Source organism: Microcebus murinus, chromosome 24 (assembly GCF_040939455.1).
Source record: "Microcebus murinus isolate Inina chromosome 24, M.murinus_Inina_mat1.0, whole genome shotgun sequence".
In the NCBI taxonomy this organism is placed as follows: Eukaryota; Metazoa; Chordata; class Mammalia; order Primates; family Cheirogaleidae; genus Microcebus; species Microcebus murinus.
In genome coordinates, this window is record NC_134127.1 from 299,304 (window position 1) to 317,685 (window position 18,382).

Below are 18,382 nucleotides of genomic sequence, written 5' to 3' on the forward strand. Positions count from 1 at the left end.
TTTTTAACCAAGAAGTTTCTCTTATTATGCTCATGTGCATTTTATGCACAAATGTGTAGTAGTAGTAAAATAAGGGGGAAAAAAATAAAAGGTATTTGGAAAAAAAAAACCAATAAAAGGTATTTGAAAAATGCAAGTGACCAAATTATATAGTTTTATTATTGTGGAAACTCTGAAAACATTTTACATATTTAGAAAAAGACTTCAGAGGCAAACTTTTGAGGGGCACTTTTTATTATAAATTTAATGTGGCTGATTAATGAAAAAATCACAATGAAGTACCAAGAAAATGTCAATATAAAAATTTTAGCAGCATTTCCATAGTTTCAGGCTCTAACATTAGTCGTGCTTTCTCCCTCCCGCCATCAGAACAGAGAACCCAGTGGGATTACAGTAGAACATCAGGACGCCCAGCTCAGCGAAGGCCTCAGAGAAATGCTCAAGTCCAGTGTATTTTCTAATATTCCACCTCTCTTCCCCCCACCCCGAATCTCTGCGACGTCAAAGCACATGGAAAGCCAGTCGTCTGCTTTGACATTAGACATGGGGACTCCGTTCTTCAGGCCGCGGAGGGGACGGGGGTGAAAACCGAAACTGGGCTTGACGCGGGGTCTGCTGGTGTCCGGGCGCTCGGTGGCCCTGCCCCACCCGGGAGCCGCAGGGACCCGAGAAGAGGGAGACAGACAACGGGATAATACTGGCAAACGATTCCCCTGCATCTTTGGTACTTTCCGAAATTCTCTGATCAAAAAAGTATTAAGGGAAGCACATCATTAAAAAAGTTAAAACAGTTTTAAGTATTTACAAAAGCAATGGTGATATATTACAGAATAATCCATACACAGTATACGAACGAATTCTTCAGAGAACGCACTTGTGACCTCGTCCGGGCGCTGACAGAGCGCTGACCTGCCACCCCCTCACCTCCCCCCAGGCTGGTATCCCCGTCTGTTTCTCACTTATCTTTTGTGGGTTTTTTTTGTTGGAGACAGAGTCTCACTTTGTTGCCCAGGCTAGAGTGAGTGCCGTGGCGTCAGCCTGGTTCACAGCAACCTCAGACTCCTGGGCTCAAGGGATCCTCCTGCCTCAGCCTCCCGAGTAGCCGGGACTACAGGCATGCGCCACCATGCCCGGCTAATTTTTTCTATATATATTAGTCGGCCAATTAATTTCTTGCTATTTATAGTAGAGACGGGGGTCTCGCTCTTGCTCAGGCTGGTTTCGAACTCCTGAACTCAAACGATCCACCTGCCTCAGCCTCCCAGAGAGCTAGGATTACAGGCGTGAGCCACCGCGCCCGGCCAGTTTCTCACTTATCTTATGGTGTGTGTATATATATATATATATATATCTCAGAAGGGAAATGTATCATCTGGGGGAAAAAAATCATTTTCCAATCAAAACTTTCCTTTTAAAAGGCTCTTAAAAGTCACCACTGAAATCGTTTATGTACAAGATTGACGGAATATTGAATCTAGGCAATGATCTCCACTCCCGTTTTGAGTGTGTTGGGAACAGCGCCACCTACTCTACGTATACAGCATATATTTAGTATGTAAGTAACCGCACCACTTTATGTCACCACGACGCCGTGCGATGCACATCGTTATGTACAGCAGACAAGTCAGCCTGGAAGCAGAGTCCCCGCAGCCCGGGCGAGAGGCCTGGCGGGGAACCCTGCCAGAGGGACGTGGAGAGCTGGTCACGGGAGAGCCACGTGTGGCCGGGGGGGGGGGGACGTGTGAGCGCCACGGGGGCACACGCCTGCCACACGGCCACGCCAGGACCGTCCCTTTAGCTGTTTCCGGCCGCAGCACGACAGGTCACACGTAGGGCAGGACCCCGTACATGAGCAGCGCCATGATGGCAGCGCTGAACAGCCCGGCCACGGGCACCGTCACGAACCAGGCCACGAAGATGTTCCGGAAGAGGCGCCAGTCCACGGCCTTCCGAGAGCGGATCCAGCCCACAGCCACCACCGAGCCCACCTGCGGGAGAGAGGCCGCGAGTTACACGCGGGACAACGCAGGTGCTGTTCCACCCGTGTACATGGGTTAATCCCGGAAACAAGCTACGTCATAAAATGACCGAATCTTTCCCCTAAGTTTGGCGACGCTTTTAAAACGGTTGAGGTTTTAGGTTTAATTGTTTTGGGATTGCTTTATTCAGTATACGGTTCTGATGCACTTTCCTACCTATACCCTGCTCTATTTGCGTGGAAGTTAGGCCAAGTCAGTGGTTTCTATTCTCGCTAAACCTCATCAATGAACTGCGAATGTCCTTGTTTTAAATATTTCCTCATGGCTTATTGCTTATCACAATATGGGAACCTGCTTTTTTTTTTTTTTGCATGAGGAAATGGCAGTAATGAACCTTTCTCTTAGAATAACAGAGACGTGAAGTGTTGGAGCTGGAGAAGACTTTGGAAACATCTGATCCAGTGGACTCATTCTGCACAGGGTAAAACAGGATCGCCTTGGGGGGGTGGAGGGCAGACTGTGAATCAGGGGCAGGTTGAGAACTAGAACTCAGGACTCTTGATTTAAACTGGCTTTATCATCTCTGCAGCCCTTAAGCTTTAGCTAATGAGAATAAACAAATGAATAAATAAAAAGGAGCATAAATATTATTGAATCTAAACTGTCAATCATGACTCACAAAATTAGATATCCGAAAATCAGAATGTCAACCCCAATTCAAGTATTTTTCTAAACACTTGCAGTTCATTTATGGTGTGTTGAAATTTTATTTATTTTTTATTTTTTTTGAGACAGAGTCTCGCTTTGTTGCCCAGGCTAGAGTGAGTGTCATGGCATCAGCCTAGCTCACAGCAACCTCAAACTCCTGGGCTCAAGCGATCCTTCTGCCTCAGCCTCCCGAGTAGCTGGGACTACAGGCATGCGCCACCATGCCCGGCTAATTTTTTTTTTTCTATATGTATTAGTTGGCCAAGTAATTTCTTTCTATTTATAGTAGAGACGGGGTCTCGCTCTTGCTCAGGGTGGTTTCAAACTCCTGACCTCGAGCAATCCGCCCGCCTCGGCCTCCCAGAGTGCTAGGATTACGGGCGTGAGCCACCGCGCCCGGCCTCCTTATTATAGTATACATAGAAATACACTATTGGGGAAACAACATTTAAAGATAATCTAAGAGTTTTGTTTTTTTTAATACAATTTTTATGCTTTTCATGTATTTCTATAAATTGTATTCTAGAGTTTAGCATTATTAGCACAATTAGTATTGTCAGTTTTAATACTTTATACATTAGTACAGATTCAATTGCTAATGCAGTTAGGTAAGCAAGTTAACGGCAACCTAGAAAAACCAAACTTCTGCTGATTTTTTATGAGATCTTTCAACTTGTATGAAAGAGTTTGCTTAAGTGCAGCGTTAATCATTAAAAAGACAGTGTTATATTTATTTAAAAACAGCCCAAGGCTGGGTGTGGTGGCTCATGCCTGTAATCCCAGCACTTTGGGAGGCCGAGGTGGAAGGCCAGGAATTCGAGACCAGTCTGGGCAATAACCTTGTGTCTACAAAAAATAAAAAAAATTAGCTGGGTGTGGTGGCTTGTGCTTATAGCCCAGGTACTCGGGAGGCAGGAGGACTGCTTCAGCCCAGGCATTGGAGGCTGCAGGAAGCCATGCCTGTTTCAAAAAAAAAAAAAAAGAAGAAGAAGAAGCAGTGCAAAAGATTATTTATGCCTACAGAAGAGTTACAAGCCTAAGCCTATTTCCTTGGGAAAGAATATATTTAGCAACATGCATTTCCTCTCTGTTCCCACATATCACAGTGAATTGAAGCGAGGTGAAGAGGGAAGATGTCACTTTTCATTCTGTATAGTTTTGCATGTTTGGAATATTTCAGTGCACATGCACTTTTTTTTCTTTTTTTTTTTTTTTTGAGACAGAGTCTCGCTTTGTTGCCCAGGCTAGAGTGAGTGCCGTGACGTCAGCCTAGCTCACAGCAACCTCAACCTCCTGGGATCAAGCGATCCTCCTGCCTCAGCCTCCCTGGTAGCTGGGACGCCACCACGCCCGGCTAACTTTTTCTATATATATTAGTTGGCCAATTAATTTCTTTCTATTTACAGTAGAGACGGGGTCTTGCTCTTGCTCAGGCTGGTTTCGAACTCCTGACCTTGAGCAATCCGCCCGCCTCGGCCTCCCTGAGTGCTGGGATTACAGGTGTGAGCCACCGCGCCCGGCCGGGACGTCATCTTTATAATGGAAATTTGCAGGCACTGAAGTTTTTTTTTTTATATATTGTAGCAAAAAAGGAAAAACCAAATTATTTCCACTGAGACTGGTTCTTTGCACCTGAGCCCCAGCCTTGTCTTAGCTGCCCCACGCGCTCCTTGGCCTCAGTGCTGGAAACCCTCAGCCAGCTGCATTTAGTTGGCATTTGTTTATAAACACGTGGGTTGGAATTTTAAAACTGCGGGTAAGTAAACTTCGCTGGCTGCGGCGGCGGCCTCGGCAGCCGAGCTCCTCCTGGCTCAGACACACGGGGGGGCACAAGTATGTTTTTCTGAAACAGTATCAACGAACAAACCCAGGAAAAACCTGGAAGTGGCTTTTGATTTGTGGAGATTGGTGAGCAGTTTTGCATGCAGAAGGGCCACTGTAGGCATTTTAGAATTGCCTCCAGACACTGGGCAGGCCTGGCTCTTGGGAGCCGGGTTCCAGTCCTGGCTGACCTCGGATAACTCGCTGCAGCCCGTGGAGCCTGTTCTCGGGCTGCAGGTTCCTCCTCTCGGCAACGATCCCCACCAGGACGGAGCTCCCTCCTGCACGGCTCTGGGCTTCGCAGCGCTTGGCAGTGGCCAGGGCCAGGAATTACCCCGCACGTGGGGTTTTCTCCAAGGCAACACAGTCGCTTTGGAAATCACGCAGGGAAAAACCACCGGGGCAGCCGTGTAACTTCCGGTTCCACCGAGGTGACTTCTGTTTATTTCTGTCCCTACTGTCAGCTCTGAGCCCCTGCCTGCAGTGACCCCCGAGCGAGCCCACGAACACGGCTGGCGCACGCGTGACCTCAACGCGAAACCCACCCCACGTGGAGGCAACGAGAGGAACGGGAGCCAGGGCCGAGGGGAAGCAGCCTGAGGAGGGAAGGCACCGCCCGGCCGGGCACAGGACCGAGGCGGGGAGGCACTTGGAGAAAGCACGTTGTGCCACAGCCATCGAGTGCCACAGCAGGCCTGGAGGACCTGGAGGCGACAGCCACCTGGCAGGGCGCCACCGGCTTCTCTGCCCGTCGCTCAGCGGCCACGGACCGGCCGGGCCGGCGGGGCCTACCTTGCAGTGCGTGGTGCTCACGGGAATGCCCACGTTGGAGGCGATCACCACCGTGAAGGCCGAGGCCAGCTCGATCGTGAAGCCGCTGCGGGAGGGAGCACAGGAAGACACGTCACGGACACCCTCTGCGTCGGCCTCCTGTGGGGGCCGGGCTCTTACTAGAACATTCTTTGGGTCAGCTGTCCACTGCCGCCGGTGGGGCGGGACTGGCTCTTAACACAACGGACACGACTCACACCAGGACTCCACGCTGCGCCGTGCACAGCCCGCGCGGCCTGGCTCTGTGAAACGTTTTCAAAAACCGCCCACCGTGTAACTGGGTCAGAGATTCCTGCTGTGTAATAATGAGAGGGTGCACTGGCCGATTCTGAAGTGGCGCAGGAAAAGAAACTGTGCTTCCGCTTAAAAAAATGTGCGCTTATTACAAAAAAGGGAACTTTCCTCAGATTACTAATTTTTCTTCAAATCAGTCTTCTAAAGGAATCTTCATGAAAATAAATTTCAAGGGGGAATACTTAAAAACTTAGAAGGAAAAGAAAAGGAAACCTCCAGGATTTTTCAAAACAAATTTTTAACATTTTAAAAGACTTTGTTACTGACTGGTTATAAGCCACTCCGATACGTTTTGAGAGAATGAAAGAGAGGAAAGCAAAGGTTTCCTACAACAGGCAGCTCTAAATGTTGGCGTGTTCTGAAAGTCCCTCTGTACGTTTATTTAACCCCTATGCAGCCAGGGGCCACAGGAAGAGGGAACGCACACAGAGCCTGGGACCCACCAGGACGGCAGGGCCACCTGAGCAAGAGGAGGGACACACGGAGGAGCAACCGCAGAGGGGTGGCTGGTGGGAGCTGGTGTGGCCAGAGAACTTTCTGGAAAGGCCGGCCCTGAGCCCCGGAGCAGTCTGCACCCCTCCCTCCCCGCTGCTCTCTGGACTCACACTGGGCAAGCCCAGCGGTGGTTGGACAGGGCAGAGGCTGCAGGGCAGGGGGGCTGGACAAGGCAGGGGCTACAGGGCAGGGGCTGGACAGGTCAGGGGCTACAGGGCAGGGGCTGGACAGGGCAGGGGCTGGACAGGGCAGGGGCTGGACAGGGCAGGGGCTACAGGGCAGGGGCTGGACAGGGCAGGGGCTGGACAGGGCAGAGGCTGGACAGGGCAGGGGCTGGACAAGGCAGGGGCTACAGGGCAGGGGCTGGACAGGGCAGGGGCTGGACAAGGCAGGGGCTGGACAAGGCAGGGGCTGGACAGGGCAGGGGCTGGACAGGGCAGGGGCTGGACAGGGCAGGGGCTGGACAAGGCAGGGGCTACAGGGCAGGGGCTGGACAGGGCAGGGGCTGGACAGGGCAGGGGCTGCAGGGCAGGGGCTGGACAGGGCAGGGGCTACAGGGCAGGGGCTGGACAGGGCAGGGGCTGCAGGGCAGGGGCTATAGGGCAGGGGCTGGACAGGGCAGGGGCTGCAGGGCAGGGGCTGGACAGGGCAGGGGCTACAGGGCAGGGGCTGGACAGGGCAGGGGCTGCAGGGCAGGGGCTGGACAGGGCAGGGGCTACAGGGCAGGGGCTGGACAGGGCAGGGGCTGCAGGGCAGGGGCTATAGGGCAGGGGCTGGACAGGGCAGGGGCTGCAGGGCGGGCTGCGCTTTCCCCTTCCCTCCGCTCTGCTCAGTGTCTCCCTCCTTTTCTGATCTTCCTGCCCCTCCTCTCCGGCCCTGCAGACTCAGGTCGGGGGGCGGCAGGGGGAGGCTGTGGTGGTGCCAGGGGGAGGGCTGTTCCTGCCTGCTGCCCCCTCCTCCCTGAGACCACCTGCACCAAGGGGCCCGCACAGGCCCTGAGGATGAGCCCCGTGCCCCGCGCTCACCTGCTGGCTTACCTGGATGGGGTGATTGGGGTGAGGTCTTTCCCCATGGTCTGGATCACTCTTCTCCCCCAGACCCAGAGACCCGTGCAGATGCCAACGCCTCCGTAAAACAGCAGCCAGACGGGGGTGGCTGCCTCCTGCATCACCGCACCTTGTTCGTAAATCAGCCACAGGGCGACCAGGGGACCGATAGCATTACTGGGGAAAGACAAGACGAAGGATGATACACGCAGTGGGCGCCGTGCACAGTCCTGGCATGCCTCGTTCTGGCGTGCTGCGCCTCGCTGCGCTTTGCGGATCCCAGGGATGTTTTTTTTTTTTGCAAACTGAAATGCTCGTGGCCACGCTGAGTCCAGCAAGTCTCCCAGCACCGCCCTCCCAACAGCGTGTGCTCACTTCACATCTCTGCGCACGTAACTCCCACAGCGTGCCGGGTGTCTCCATCGTCATTAGGTCTGCTACGGTGATCGGCGACCAGCGATCCCTGACGTGGCGACTGTAGCTGTTCCGGGGCGCCGTGGGCTGCACCCGCGTAACACCACGTGTGTGCGCTCTGGCCGCCCCACCAGGAAGGCCACTGCGCCACCTCTCCCTCTCCCCTGGCACCTCTGTTCCCCGAGACACGCCGACACTGAAATCACGACAGTCAATAACCCTGAAATGGCCCTCTAAGTGCTCAAGCGAAAGGAAGAGCTGCACCTCTTTCACTTTACTTTTTAATTTTTATTTGAGACAGGATTTCTGTCTCCTGGGCTAGGGTGCAGTGGCACAACCATAGCTCACAGCAGCAGCCTCACACTCCTGGGCACAAGTGACCCTCCTGCCTCAGCCTCCTGAGTAGCTGGGACCGCAGGCACACAACCACGCCTAGCTAGTTTTTTTCGTTTTTTTTTTTGAGACAGAGTCTCGCTTTGTTGCCCAGGCTAGAGTGAGTGCCGTGGTGTCAGCCTAGCTCACAGCAACCTCAAACTCCTGGCTCGAGCAATCCTCCTGCCTCAGCCTCCCAAGTAGCTGGGACTACAAGCATTCACCACCATGCCCGGCTAATTTTTTGTATATATATTAGTTGGCCAATTAATTTCCTTCTATTTTATAGTAGAGACGGGGTCTCGCTCTTGCTCAGGCTGGTTTCGAACTCCTGACCTCGAGCAATCCGCCCGCCTCGGCCTCCCAGAGAGCTAGGATTACAGGCATGAACCACCGCGCCCGGCCTGGTTTTTTTTTTTTTAGAGACAGGGTCTTGCTATGTTGCCCGGGCTGGTCTTGAACTCCTAGCCTCAAGTGATCCTCCCACCTTGGCCTCCTGAGTTGCTGGGACTGCAGGTGTGAGCTGCTCGTGTCTGGCTCATGTCTACCACTTCAAATGAAAAGCTAGCAATGGTCAAGCTCGGTGAGGAAGGAATGTGAAAAAGCCGAGACGGGCCAAAAGCTCAGCCTCTTGTCCCGAACAGTTAGGCAAGTTGTGAACGCAAAGGAAAGGTCCCTTGAAGAGACCCCACTGAACGTACGCACGGCAAGAAAGTGACACAGCCGTACTGCTGAGGGAGAAAGTTTGAGTGGTCTGGGTAGAGGCTCAAACGGCCCACGACATTCCCTTAAGTGCAGGCCAAACCCAGAAAGAGGTTCAAGTGATCCTCCTGCCTCAGCCTCCCGAGTAGCTGGGACTACAGGCATGCACCACCATGCCCGGCTAATTTTTTTTTTCTATATATATTAGTTGGCCAATTAATTTCTCTCTATTTATAGTAGAGACGGGGTCTCGCTCTTGCTCAGGCTGGTTTTGAACTCCTGACCTCAAGTGATGCGCCTGCCTCGGCCTCCCAGAGTGCTGGGATGATAGGCGTGAGCCACCGCGCCCGGCCTGTTTGTGGTTTTGAAAACAGCTTTTAGTAACAAAAGTAGAAATTTTTGAACAAATAGAAAAAAGAGTTAAGGGTGCACACGTGTCAGCTTCCAGGTTATTGCTAAATGTACATGAAAAATCAGCTTCTAGAAAGTTCTTCTAGCTTCCTGGTTCGACACATGTCCTTGCTGTCTCCTTCCCATTCCCACAGCCCTGGACGCCGGGCGCCCAGCGCACTCAACTCCCTGCCTCTGTGCCTCGTCGCTCAGGCGCTTCTGCCGGGTACCGCCGGCCCTCGCACCTGCCTCTCGGCCCGGCCTCTGCCCGTTCGGCTTGTCCCCTGCACGCCACGGCGTCTTGCGCTTCCCGTGCCCAGCTCCAAGCTTCTCCCCTCCACCCCAGTTGGCCGCCCTCCCTGAGAAATGGCAACTGTGTTCTCCGGAGCGCTGGGGCCGGAGTGGCTGGACCCCGCCTGCTTCTCCTTTTCCTGCCCACTGCCACCATGACGGCTCGGGTCCGGCTGTCCTGCCTCCTCCTTGGTCCTGCTCCCCCTGGACTGCCTCGGCCGCCCCCACTCACACCCTGGCTTCTCTCTAGCCCGTCACAAGGCCGAAGCCCACGCAGTCCCGCCACCTGCACCGTGGCAGCCGCGGCTGCTCCGGCCCCTCTCGGGGTCGGTCGGCAGATGCCCCTTCTGTGTCCGCACGCCCCGTGCGCTCCAGGCAGGCACGGCCTGCTGCCCGCCTCAGCTCTGGCCCGCCGTGCCTCCCTGTTCTTCCTTGAGCACACCGGGCACCCCTGGCCTCGGGCCTCTGCACCTGCGGTGCCTCCTTGCCCCGTGCCGTGGGGCCCTGTCCCTCTGCCGGACCCCACTGGCTGGCCCTTCCCTGAGTGGCGGATCTTATACTGCCGCCCCCAGGCTGCGGCCACCTTGCCCTTCATCCCCCTCTGACATTTGTCGGCATCCGGCCACGACCCGTGTGACTCACCGGCCTGTGCGTGTCTCCCGCCCCCTCCTGCCTGGGCGGGGTGCTTCCTCCCTGCCGCTCGCTGGTGTCCCCCAGCCCGGCACCCGGCACCCCCGGCAGGCCCCGCGTTGAGTGAACGGATGCACCCACCTCACATCGTTGCCTCCGTGAGCAAAGGACCCGAAGCAGGCGGTGAGGACCTGCAGGAAGTGGAACAGGAGGTGGACCTCGGCCGTGTCCTTCTCCTCCTTCTCTTCCTCTGCAGGGTCCTCGTGCGGCCGGCCGGGGTCCGCCGGCTCCGCCGCCAGCCTCATTTCCACGCCGCCCTCCTCGGCCTCTATCTCGGCCTCGGCCACGGCGTTGCAGTAGCTGGAGTAGCTATCGTAGCGCAGCCTCTTCTTGGAGTAGGACACGGCGTCCCCCACCAGCTTCTCGCTGTCCTCGGGCGCGGCCGGGTCCGCGGCCCTGAAGGCGGCATGCACCGGCATCCCGCAGATGGCGGCCGTGTAGCAGGTGTAGCTGTTGTTGCGGCGCAGGAGCCTGTAGGCGCCGTCGTGCGCGGGCTTGTCCTCGGGGCCCCTGTCCCCGTGGATCCTGTGCAGCAGGTCTTTGTAGAGCCCGGAGTCCTTGTGCACCGTGTGGTACACGTGGCCGTCGCCCCTCGCGTGGCCCTCGAAGCCGAAGGTGCCGTTGGAGACGGGCGACTTCACAGAGCCGTGGGTCATGGAGAGCGCCCTTCCTGGAACGCGTTAAAGAGAAAGGTCTGGGCCGGCGCGGCGGCTCACGCCTGCCATCCCGGCACTCTGGGAGGCCGAGGCGGGAGGATCGCTCGAGGTCAGGAGTTTGAGATCACCCTGAGCAAGAGCGAGACCCCGTCTCTACTATAAATAGAAAGAAATTAATTGGCCAACTAATATATATAGAAAAAATTAGCCGGGCACGGTGGCGCATGCCTGTAGTCCCAGCTACTCAGGAGGCTGAGGCAGGAGGATTGCTTGAGCCCAGGAGTTTGAGGTTGCTGTGAGCGAGGCTGACACCACGGCACTCACTCTAGCCTGAGCAACAAAGCGAGACTCTGTCTCAAAACAAAACAAAACAAAAAACAAAGGGTCTCATGTTCCAGCCTTTTGCATACAAACCGTGTCTGGAAGGAAATGCTTTCTTGCCACTTCCTGGGGTTTCTGTGTCAGGAAGGTTGGATCATGAATGATTTTAATTTTTTCCCCCAAATACGTCATTTTCTGAAATCGGCTACCAAGGGCAGGTGATGTGGTTAAAAAAACGAAACAAAAGAAACTTGATATTACAGAACACGTTCTTGCATTTGGGAAAATAAGTGAAAGAGAAAATAAACAGTATAAAGTGAAAATTTTAAATGTATATAAAAAGAAAAAAAAATCAAAAGAAACTTGGAAACATACAACAAAGGGATAAAACTAATAACATGGTATTTTTAAAAAAAGATGTCAGGTTCTGCTAAAAAAGTGTTTTCCAGAAATGACTACCAGTGCTCTTTCCTCTCTCAGCACCAGGGAAGGGGAGAATCCTTGTAAGGCAGTGGTCCCCAACATTTTTGGCACCCGGGGACCGTTTTCATGTAAGACAATCTTTCCACGAACCAGGATGGTTTCGGGATGATTCAAGCACATTACACTTATTGTGTGCACTTTATTTCTCTTATCATTACACTGTAATATATAAGGAAATAATCACACAACTCACCCTAGATTGGGGACCCCTGTTACAAGAAACTTATTTTAGAAAAGCCTCATATTTGAGACAAAACTCACTTCATGTGAGACAGATATCCTCGGTGCTTAAAAGGTCAACCCTGTCTGTCAAAGGGCCGTATGTGTCAGAGCCGGGGAGCAAGATTAATTTGCTTTCTTGGGGCCGTGTCCGAGACCCACACCTCTCCGGCAGGCAGGTGCCAGTGCCCCGCCTCGCTGAGGGGTGGGAGCTGCCCAGGCAGGCTTGGGTGACGTGTCCGCAAATGTTATGAGGCTAAAGAACAACCCCAGGACGGTCTGGATGTTTCCTAAGGTTTCTGGGACTCTATGGGAGGTCCATCTCCTTGGTTACAATTTTAGCTTTCTCTTCCCGCCTTCTGTGAGGAGAGGCATCCCTGGTACATCGGGGAGACCAGCACTCACAGGCCGGCCACGCCTGCAGCTGCAGGGAGGGCTGCTCGTGGGCGCACACAGTGGGTGGCCCCTGGCACCTCTGAGGAGACCACAGGGGACGAGAGCAAGCCTGCCCTGCTGGCTGCAGCTGGGCTCCTGCTCAGCCTCTTGGCCTCTGGGTTTTCTCAAAATGTAAAAGGGGTGGGGGACACTTCTGTGCATTAAAACCAGATTTTGCACCCCCAGGCAGGGCTGGTTCTCCCCTGAGGAACTTCTCTGGGCCACCACAGAACCCGGGCTGGCTGTCCAGGTGTCCTTACCGTACGCGGCCCGGGGGTGGATCCCCGCAGACGCCGCTTCCGAGGGCCCGGCCGCCTCCCCGGCTACCCCGGTGAGGGGGATCACGCTGTCGTCCTGCGTCTTGGCTCCCGGCAGCTCTTTAAACACTGGCGACTCCGCCTCCTGGCCTTTACTGAGGGTTTCTTCAGAGACTCGCGACAAAGCACCTTCTTTCTGTAATTTACCTAAGGAAAATATAGTCAGAACTGAGAATGTTGGAGGAGAACCCTTCTTATTGGAGAATGAATATACATATATTTAAACTTTGGTACTTATTTTGGACATACACACAACATGTTAAGAGCTAGATAGAGGGAAAAAAAGTGGAGAAAGTTCAATCCGGAAAACCCTAGCCAAAAAATCCGGCCACTGAGGGAAAGATGGAAGTTTAGGGCCCAAGGAAGCACATCCAAAAACAACAAAAAAGGAGGGTTAGATTTTATGGCCAAGGTTCCTTCCAGGGCTAATGTTCTGAGAATCTACAACCACCTAGATTGGCCTTCTATTTTCTTAAGCTAACCTTGGAATCATGGAAATGTTTATTCTTTTTATCTTTGTAGATACTGTTACAACATGCTTGGTTTTCTTTTCTTTTCTTCTTTTTTTTTTTTTTATGAGACAGAGTCTCACTTTGTTGCCCCGGCTAGAGTGAGTGCCGTGGCATCAGCCTAGCTCACAGCAACCTCAATCTCCTGGGCTCAAGCAATCCTCCTGTCTCAGCCTCCCGAGTAGCTGGGACTACAGGCATGCGCCACCATGCCCGGCTAATTTTTTCTATATATATTAGTTGGCCAATTAATTTCTTTCTATTTATAGTAGAGACGGGGTCTCTCTCTTGCTCAGGCTGGTTTCGAACTCCTGACTTGGAGCGATCCGCCCGCCTCGGCCTCCCAGAGAGCTAGGATGACAGGCGTGAGCCACTGCGCCCTGCCACATGCTTGGTTTTCTTCTGGTCAATAAATTCTTGGTCTCGTATTTTTTTCAGGTTACCAAATTTTAGGAAACAAGTAAAGTATCTTCTTCAAAAAGGAACAGGGAGATCCTACTTACTTTTAAAAACCCTTTACTTTAAAAAGAATGAAGGGATTTTGAAAAAGCTGTTTTAAAGCTCAATGGTATATTCCTTTTAATCGAATCTAATTCAATTGTCTTTCTGCTTGCAGATTGTCCTGGGCAAACTGCTGAACTCTCACCTGCAGAGCTCAGATGGAAATAAACTTCTCGTTCCCCTGCAGATGCTCGCATATAGGCTCCATCTCTATCATCTATCTCTGTATCTCCCTAGATGGTCAAATGTAGAGATTTTTAAAACTAAATTTGTTATACACTACAGGGAATGCAAAAAAAAAAAAAAAGTACATAAAGATCTCTGACCTCAAGGTGCTTATAATCAATGAGAGAAGATTAATATTTATAAAGATGATAATAATGGCAAAAATTAACATTTACATGAGAGAAGTATATTATTATTTTTTTCATTTTATTAACGAGTTAACTGAGGCACAGAGAGGTTAAGTCATTAGCTCAAGGCTACACAGGTGACATGGGACAGATGACACCGAGCTAATGTAAGCTTGGTTGAGAGCTAAGGTTGGCTCTGTGCTCCATGCCCTTAACCACTAATCTGTACATAAAATAATAAAACAGTAAGTACATGGAGATATCAAAATATACAGAAATACACACAGAAAACCTCCTGGCAAGCCAGCATGGGGAACGGTGTCCATTTCTGCTCTGACTTCAGAGCCTAAAGCTGGAAGGTGCAGATTGTAAGGTTCATTTGACATCAAGGTTTAGCCATTAGGAAAAGTGTTCAAAAATCAAAGCATTTAAGTGTACTGCATCACTCCCACAGGGTCAAATCAGACAAGCAGTGTGTGCAGCGTGGCTCCTCTGAGGCCAGTGGTCTGCATGACATGAGGGACATTCTCAGCGCAGAGCAGGGAGTAGCTTCACGAGAGAGGAAGCAGCTGGTCTTTAAACCGTTATGCCGTGGCTTCAACGTGGGCTTGAAGTTGTATGCATTCATGCAGGTTTTTTTTTTTTTTTTTTTTTTTTTGAGACAGAGTCTCGCTTTGTTGCCCAGGCTAGAGTGAGTGCCGTGGCGTCAGCCTAGCTCACAGCAACCTCAGACTCCTGGGCTCAAGTAATCCTACTTACTGCCTCAGCCTCCTGAGTAGCTGGGACTACAGGCATGCGCCACCATGCCCGGCTAATTTTTTCTACATATATTAGTTGGCCAATTAATTTCTTTCTACTTATGGTAGATACGGGGTCTCGCTCTTGCTCAGGCTGGTTTCAAACTCCTGACCTCGAGCGATCCGCCCGCCTCGGCCTCCCAGAGTGCTAGGATGACAGGCGTGAGCCACCGCGCCCGGCCCATTCATGCAGATTTTAAAAGCCATTTGTTTTACAATTTATATGCAGTAAACTTTCTGTGTACGTGTAGACAGTCCTGAGTTTCAACACGTTCGTGTAAGCACAGCACGATCAGGGTACAGAAGAGTCCCACCGTCTCCCCAAATCCACCTGTGCCATACTCTGCCTAGTCCTGACCTTGGAAACCACTGACCTGGTTTCTGTCCCTGTAGTTCTGCCTTTTTTTGGGGGGGAAAGTCCTATAAGTAATGAAGCGTGCTGGTTTTCGAGGCTGGCTCCTTACTCAACATAACTCATCCGTGTTGTTGCACGCACCAGTAGTTTGTGCCCTTTCGTGGCCCAGTTGCGTGCTGGTGTATGAACGCACCACGGTTTATTCATTCTGGGGACAAGCTAGGTTGTTTCCAGTTTTTGGCGATTGCTAATAAAGGTGCTATAAACATTCATGTACGGATTTTTGTGTGAGTTTAAGCTTCCGTTTTCCTAGGGAAATATTTAGGCGCGGTTAACAGTAAATTTATGGAAAGTGTATATTTAACCATACAGGAAACTGCCACACTGTTTCCCTGTACCGCCTGGCAATCCCACCAGCGACACATCAGAGTTCCAGCTGCTCTTCATCCTTGTCAACATTTAATACTGTCAGTTATTCTAAAAGCCATTCAAATAGATGTATAGTAATATTTCATTGTGATTTTAATTCGCACTTCCCTGATGATTAATAATGTTGAACACTTTTTCATGGACTTCTTTGCCATTCAGGTATCTTCTTTGGTGAAGTGTCTATTAAAATATTTTGCTCATGTTTTAACTGAGGTGTTTGCTTTCTCACATTTCTTCATCGATTCTGAATACAAGTCCTTTGCCAGACACCCGGGATTTGCAAACGCTTCCTCCCAGTCTGTAGCTTGTCTTTTCGTTCTCTTAATAGTGTTCACAGAGCAATCGCTCTTCATTTTGATGAAGCACAATTTATCGGATTTCTTTTACAGATGATTTTGGTGTCACATCTAAAAATTCTTTGTTTAATCCAAGGTCACAAAGGCTTTCCCTTATTTTTTTTTTCCCTTAAAAAGTCTGTTCTTTTTATTTTACATTTAACAGATCTATGATGAATTTTGAGTTGATTTTTTAAAATAAGGTATAAGGTTTAGGTTAAGGTTCTTTTTCTGGCATATGGGCACCCAAGTGTCCCAGCACTATTTGTCTAAAAGACTGTCCTTTCCCCACCCAACCGCCCTTACCCCCTCGTCAGAGCTCTATTCGCCACGTTCGTGCGGGTCTACTTCCGGACCCCGTTCTGTTCCGTTACCTGCCATACTGCCGGGTGGCTTCCCAGTAGGTCTTAAAGCCAGGTACTCTGAGTCCTCCAACTTTATTCTTCCTTTTCAAAATTGTTTTGGTTTCCTACATTCATTTTAACAATGGCTTGTGTAAATCTACGAAATACCCTGCTAGAATTTTTATTTAAATCGTGCTAAGTCTACATAAATCAACTTGAGAAGAACCGACAACTTGACTCTATTGAGTCTTCCAATTCACGAATGCGGTATGTCTCATTTATTTTGATCTTGTTTGAAACATGGATTTTCAACTCAGATAGACCCATATTAAAACATGAGGCGCATTCTTGAAGGCAAATGAAAACATTTCCTTTTTTTTTTTCTTTTTTTTTGAGAGCTCTTTGAAAGTATGTGGTTCGAAGGGTTGGAATTCAATTATGTTGCTGGTCGGAGGAAAACAGCCCTGGCTGATTTTAAAACCATTTAGTTTTTTTTTTTTAAAATAAAAACTGTTTTAATTGAGGTATAATGCACACAATTGTTGCAGCAACGTGTACAGCTAGCATCACAGCTCTTGTTACAGCTCTTACTTGTTTGACCTGGGAAAGAACCGAGCGGCACACGGGGAGTCGGAGAACAGCCTTTATATTCTTCCACAGCAGGCTCAGCACACCTAGTGTTACAGCTCTCTTCCTGTCTTCCGATCTTCTCACCCTTCTGCCCGCTTTTTATACCCTTGGTAGGGCTCAAAAAGCGTCCAATCAACTACAAGCTTTAACATCCAATCAGCATCAAGCTTTAACATCCAATCAAAAACAGTGGGATTCAAAAATTACCCAATCAGGATCACGCAAGCAGCGTGGCCAGAAACAGCAGCACGTGGGCCTGGGGGCATTCCCTCACGCGGGTTCCCAGCGGCTCTCTGCCCCGGGGCCGGCCCCAGCAGCGCGCCCTCCAACTGGCCACGCGCAGCGCTGGCCCGCGGAGATCCGGAGCTACAGGGAGGCGGCGAGCGGCCGCGTCCCGGCACCCGACATTTTCCACATCACGATAAAATGCACACATCCTAACCGTACAGGTGGATGACCAGCGAGTACGCCCGGAAGTCCCTCCCCAGGAGCAGGAAGACATGGCTCTGCCCCCTGCTGTCCCCCCACCCCGCCCCTGCCTGCCCGTCCCAGGCAACCAGGGGTCTCTCACTATAGAGCCATCTTCCCTGTTCTCAAATTTTATGGAAAATTCCATAAAACATTTAATGGAGAATTTAGGGAAACGTTATAAAAATGGAATCCTACAGTGTAGCCCTCTTCTGTGTCTGCTTCTCCTGTCTGACACAACGGCTGTGAAATTCACTGTTGTCGTGTTTCCCAGTGGTTCACCCCGTTGCTGAGTGGTCTTCTGTTGTACGAATTTACCACGGTTTGGTTATTCTGTTCACAGACACTTGGGGTGTTTCCAGGTTTTGGCTGTTATGACTAAAAGATTCGCACACAAGTCTTTTTAGGAACATACGGTTCCATTTCTCTCGGACAAACACCTAGGAGTGAAGTGACTGAGCCGCACGGTGACTACGTATGGCTGACTTGGTAAAGAAAGCACTAAACCAATTCCCAAAGTGGTTCCACCATTTACATTTCAGCATAAATGCATGAGAGTCCTACTTATTTTTCTCCACCAACAGTTGGAATCACTAGTCTTTTTACTTTTAGCCATTATCGTGGGTGTGATACGATGTCTTACTGTGGTGCTAATTTGCATTTCCCTGAAGGCCAGTGTTTTTACCAGGCTGGGAGAACTTGACCGCACACACACACAGTTCACTGGCAGTTACCCAGGGTAACTGGGACCCCACTGCTCGTCTGGGCCACAAGTTACCAAGAAAAGGCCTGAGCCAGGAAGCAACCGGAAGCCTGCAGGCAGAGGGCTGGGCGTGCGTCTCAGCCCACGTTCCAGGCTCGGCCGCACTCCGCCTGTCCCACCAGTGAAGACAGCTCTGCAGCACTTGTGAAGTCTCCCAGATCAGCAGCATTTTTGTAAGTCATAAGAACGAAACAGCCCGTACCTGCTATTTTCCTCCGCATCCACGGACACACGAAGAGCCACACGAAACAGGCGAACAGGAGAGCGACGCCGAAGGAAATGAGCACGATGGCCCACGCCGGCAGGACCAGGCCCAGCACTGGAGGGAGAAACAAACAGTGGCCTTGTCGCTGGGCTCCTTCCGAGAGGCCAGGCCCCAGAGCCGTGGGTTTCCCATCCCCAAATCTGGAACGAATCACCTGGATTTTGTATTT

At 51.2% G+C, this 18,382-nt stretch overlaps 1 protein-coding gene across 7 annotated transcripts in view; it reads right to left on the reverse strand.

Moving 5' to 3' along the window:
• Positions 1-216: 216 nt before the first annotated feature.
• The window catches only part of SLC20A2 (solute carrier family 20 member 2), a 102,517-nt gene continuing 84,351 nt past the window's right edge, over positions 217-18,382 (reverse strand). For 5 of the 7 annotated variants that reach the window (XM_075997419.1, XM_075997414.1, XM_075997416.1 and 2 more), the window contains 5 exons: positions 18,151-18,267; positions 12,408-12,611; positions 10,115-10,703; positions 7,166-7,351; positions 1,999-5,385 (listed from right to left, as the gene is read on the reverse strand). In XM_075997419.1, coding sequence (XP_075853534.1) covers positions 4,839-5,385; positions 7,166-7,351; positions 10,115-10,703; positions 12,408-12,611; positions 18,151-18,267 — 1,643 coding nt within the window. In that variant the 3' untranslated portion in view covers positions 1,999-4,838. The other 2 variants (XM_075997420.1, XM_075997421.1) reach the window with 2 other exon arrangements.